At 41.9% G+C, this 4,881-nt stretch overlaps 1 protein-coding gene across 1 annotated transcript in view; it reads right to left on the bottom strand.

Annotated features, from left to right (window-relative positions):
- Nucleotides 1-587: 587 nt before the first annotated feature.
- Nucleotides 588-4,881, bottom strand: part of RPS6KA2 (ribosomal protein S6 kinase, 90kDa, polypeptide 2) — a 174,675-nt gene continuing 170,381 nt past the window's right edge. The window contains exons 20-22 of the mRNA XM_009329210.1: nucleotides 2,914-3,031; nucleotides 1,626-1,763; nucleotides 588-1,199 (exon numbers count right to left, since the gene is read on the bottom strand). Coding sequence (XP_009327485.1) covers nucleotides 1,074-1,199; nucleotides 1,626-1,763; nucleotides 2,914-3,031 — 382 coding nt within the window. The 3' untranslated portion in view covers nucleotides 588-1,073. The remainder of the gene's footprint in view (nucleotides 1,200-1,625; nucleotides 1,764-2,913; nucleotides 3,032-4,881) is intronic.

The following is a 4,881-nucleotide window of genomic DNA, read 5'->3' as shown; positions in this document are numbered from 1 at the left end:
TAGGACAGCTGCCCTAACCCCCCCAGCCCCTCGGCAGCCCAGCCACCCACCCACCCTCTTCTGTACCAGCTGCTGAAGAGGGACCATCCCTCACTTTTAAAGGGAGTCCCCGTTTGGCCCCCAAGCACGTGCACGCTAGTTCCCTTTGGCAGTACTCCCCACCACGCTGCCATGGGTCTTTTTGCCTACTGTCCTCAAAGTCACCCCTCCCTGCCGCTGCTCAGTTCCCCCTCACCTAGTCCTCCCAGACCTCCTGCTTGCTGGCAGAGACCAGACACCTTTTTCTGCCCTGACCCACAGGCTCCTACTCACACTGTTTTACGTGAATGCTTTCCCACAGTCTCATAAGACCCCATAATTTCCCCAGAGGACCAAGTTTCTCAGAGGTTTTCTGTTCTCGGAGACCGAGTAAGTCAGGGCTGGTGGCATGCGCTCTTCGAGCGGTGCTGGCTTCATTCCAGAGAGGGCAGGGGCAAAGTGCAAAAGATTTCTTGAAATCAGAAGGTATCTCCACCACCGACAGCTCTCTCTCCTTCATGTTGTATAGCACTGATTTCAAGTAAGGTATTGTTCATGTGTCTCTGCAGCCTTCACTCTTCCTGGGGTGAGTGGAGATCAGTAGACGTCTACTGGTGACCAGCCGAGCCACTTCATCATGGCGCATCCTGGAACAGCTGAAAACATTCAAACCCGACTGCGTTCTTCATAGCAAAAAGTGCTTCTCTTGAGAAACAAAATGAAAACAGTGTTCCCATGGAACATCTTAAGGACTCAAAAATAGTATTTCCTAGGATGGGAAGGATGGAACACACCTACTTTATTTGGCTTTATCTCAGTAAGGAAACAGAGCTACTGGCAAAATTGGCACATCTTTGTGAAGTTGTTAAACCTGGGACCCTGGCTGGAATGTAGAAGAAATGACGGAGCAAAGGAGAACTTTGCATTATGCTGAGCTTCTGCTAGTTCTGGCGATTTCATGTGCAGGTTGTCCAAAAAAGTTCTGCTAGCCAAGTAAAGATGAATCTCTCAAATAATAAACTGTGGGTTTTCAAAAAGGCCTTTTGAGGGTACTGCTACAACCTGGTAGAGGTAAGTCTTTTCATGCCCCTCCGCTGAGCCAGATTGGAGGACAATACAGGCTCCAGCCTTGGTGCCTGAGGTGCTCGGTTTAAAGCAAAGTAAGTGGCTGCCATCGCGCCCTGTAAAATAGAGAAAGAGAAAATGCTGGGCTGAAATTCAGTTCTTTGATGCTGCTTTTCACCTCCCTCTCCCTCTTCCAGGCAAAAAAGGCCTATTATTTCAATCTCCTGAAAAAATGGACGCGCATGGATGATTTCCATGAAATGATAACAACATTTAGGCTGGCAGACAGCTGGGGAGTCTCTGGTTCAAAGTGGTGGCAGTACACGCACAGAGTACCACCAACCGGGTCATTACAATGCAGCTTGAAGTTAAAAATATTGAGCAGGTGACAGGTCAAAAATCTTTACTGTTAATATGGTGCCATATATAAATTTGGCCTCTGTGGCAAATAAACTTCCTGATTTCTTTATCAGTTTCCAGAATATTTACACAAATGATAGCTCATTCTGCAAGGAAGGAAGAGGCAGGGGGGTAGAATGTACCTTCACCAGGTGAACATCCTGTCTGCTGAGTTGGTTTTGAGACAGATACTCCCTGTTCACTATCCATGGATGTCTTAGGACTTGGACTGCTGTGAGGCGCTGATGAGGGTCTACATGAAGCATCTTTGACACAATGTCCTGGGTTTAAGAGGAAGAAAACAGTAAAAGGGAAAAAGTAATTAATAGCAGTGCAGTTTTACTAAGATCTTCCCGGTGGCAGTGTCATCATCAGCATGTCCAATGGAGAGAGGGATGCACTTTAGATGTGCTTTATACTTTTTAAGTGTAAAGTCTGATCTTCAATATTTTCAAGTGTAATGTTCAACTCTCAGTTGATAATCCAGTCAAAAGATAATGTGGAGGGTATTCAGCTTATTGAGTGAGTGTTAATTACTGGTGACCTCATAGGGGTGATAAACTCCACCTAGAGAGGATGCCATCTGGAGGCATCTCCTCACTGACTCCAAAGCACGCTTACAAGAGAAGCTTAGAATAGAAATCTAACTTTCAGTTAAAATTCAATGAGGTCAATTCTACCACGTCTGAATGTTTTAATTTCAAAACTGGACATCTGATAAAAAATTCATTGTGAGGCTCATAGGTGTTGGTAGCAAGATGAATATGTTACTAGGATTGCTTGCAGTTTTGTGGTGGGATATATCAGTGTTCTTCCATTGGATACTACCAGATGCTAAAACTGAAATCTCTTGCAGGAATCTCTAAATCCTGTCAAAGTTTCTGATTAATGCCAGGCAACTGGAAGCTTGCCAGCTTTTCTGCCCATCTACCTGTCTCATAGACCAGCGCACGTCTTCATGCCCAAAAGTCTCAGCACCAGATTAATTTTATCTCCTGAGGTTTCCATGCTTTGTGATAGTTGGGCAGCCTAAACTGTGAACCGTACAGGAGTTAAAGATGCTCATTTGTAAACTGCCTGCTCCTGGTTGGATTCACAAAAGGGGATTCACATATAGACCATGAATTTGTGGCACTGACTACCCCACACTTAAAAGTTCAATTGCACCAAAAAAGAGTTCTATGCTATTTAAATCTCAAGAGCATTCCAATTGATGGTGCTATATTATGCTTTAGTTTAATGAAATAAACTACCAAAATTCCTGACACACTATTTCATGCAGAGTGACAGAAACATAAAGAAGCAAGCTTTTATTTCATGAGGCGCTGAGAAATAACCCTTCTGACTATCTCTCTCTTAAGTTTGTTACAATTGCAGACTGCAAGCCCATTTCAGAGAACAAGAAAAAAATCTGAGAAAGCATTCACTGACCTTTGCAGTATCAGATACTGAATCCCAGTTTCCTCCTGTAAGTGCATATTTGCCACTGCCAATCCTGGCCAGAATCTCCTCTGGGGTGTCATCTGGTCCATTTGCAAAAGGAGTGAACCTATTTAAAAAAAGAGAAAAAAATACAGTGTAATTCGCAAGTATATGATTTCTAGGATCTAGTGCTAACTGCCACCAATTACAACAGGAATTTGGTTCCATAATGGACCACAGACATCGCTGCTTCATTTTCACTCAAACTATACAGCCCGGTGGTTCCTCATATTAAGTTGTTCTGCAGAGGAAAAGACCGATTCCTTAACTGTTTTTTTAAATTTTTGTTCTGTTCTCATTTTTTAGGAATGAAATATTCTTTTTAAAAAATAGGCAGGTTTTTACCTCTTTAATTGTTTAACTCTGCTTTATGGCCAATAGAAGTACCTTGATAATGGCAAGAAAGGATAAAAATAACAAAGGAGAAAAATTAGGATCTGAAACAGAAAAAGGGAAAAGAAAAAAGAACCCTTTATGATCTATTTTGCAGTGCTTTGTTAACCATAATGTGCAAGTCTGTGGGCAAAACAAATGATCTGCAATAGGTTATTTAAAATCTTCCTGATCTAGCCAGTAAGAAGTTACTAGTAATATGCACCCACGTTTAGTGTCACATGCAGAGGGCACACTTTTTGTCTTCATCAAGTGACAAGCGATAAGATTTTTGCAGCTGACTAAAATCTACCAGGCCAAATTTTACTCAGCAGTCTTGAACAGCTGTGTAGGTTTAGAAGAAGGGGGTATCTGGGATTTTTATACTTTTCCTTCCATCTGTCTTTTCTCTTCTGAAAACTTGCCAGTTTGGTTTTTAGACTGTTAAACAGTTGGTTTGGCCACAGCTCCTATCCCACCTGGTTTCTAATAGCACGTTCAATTCCTCATGCTGTATTTTCTGATTTTCAAAAACATGTCAGATTTCACAGAAATTCAGCCCAAAGAGATACATAATATTATTGCAATCTATAACTACCAAGAGGGATGCACTAAGAGTTAAGGACTGGCTAAAACTCCAAAGTCTGTCACTACCTGCATTTACAGGATCCCAGGCTTGTGCTCTAGTCCTGGCTGTCTGAGCCCTCTCTGCTCACAGGGAGGAGAATAAAATCCTGGCTGCAAATAATAGTCAGCTCCTACTAACTCTCCTCTGGTGAGGAAGAACCAGACCATCCCTAAATGCAGTGGTGGCACCTAAAAAGTCAGCACTTCTCAACTGTTTGCATTACTCTTTATTTTCTCTCGTAAGTGCAGAAAAAAGTGAGATACAAGTTAATAGCACCTGTTGGCAAATCTAATATCTGCTAATCTGTGCAATTTGTATTTCAGATTCAAATATATTTGGGGTTTTTTTTCACATTTAAAAAAGAAGCATTTTGAATATAATCAGCTAAACAAATGTGACTGTGTGTAATGTATTGATTTGAGTTTACTGATCCTGGTTGTGTATCACTGCAAATCTATGGCATTAGCCAAATAGAAACAGGTTTCTGGAGATCCCAGCAGACTGGAGGACTGCCCCAGAAAGTCACAATATATTTCAGCTAATGGTGAATACATTTTTACTCAGGAACAAAATAGATGGGATAGAAACTCCTGGCACCTTTTCTTTAATCCACAAGGCAAGAGACATGAATAACAAAAAGTAGGGTCCAACTCTTTGTTTTCTGTATAAATCTAGGAATGAATCCAAGCTTCTTGCCACAGCTGAATGATCATGAAGCAGATTAAAGAGCTGTGAGAGGTCACTAAAAAGTTTCAAGCTGCACTTAGGTATGATGAATATGCACATACCATACCCTGCAGCCAGCAAGAGAGAGGAAATTCAGGAGCCTGATAACTCCAGATTGGGTTTCTGCACTGTGTTTGCCATTCACCCCAGTGCATCTTATTCCTATCCTTCACTGCCTATTTCAATCTGTC

Source organism: Pygoscelis adeliae, unplaced genomic scaffold, assembly GCF_000699105.1.
Source record: "Pygoscelis adeliae isolate BGI_AS28 unplaced genomic scaffold, ASM69910v1 Scaffold77, whole genome shotgun sequence".
Taxonomy (NCBI): Eukaryota; Metazoa; Chordata; class Aves; order Sphenisciformes; family Spheniscidae; genus Pygoscelis; species Pygoscelis adeliae.
This window is presented reverse-complemented; position numbering and strand designations above follow the sequence as displayed.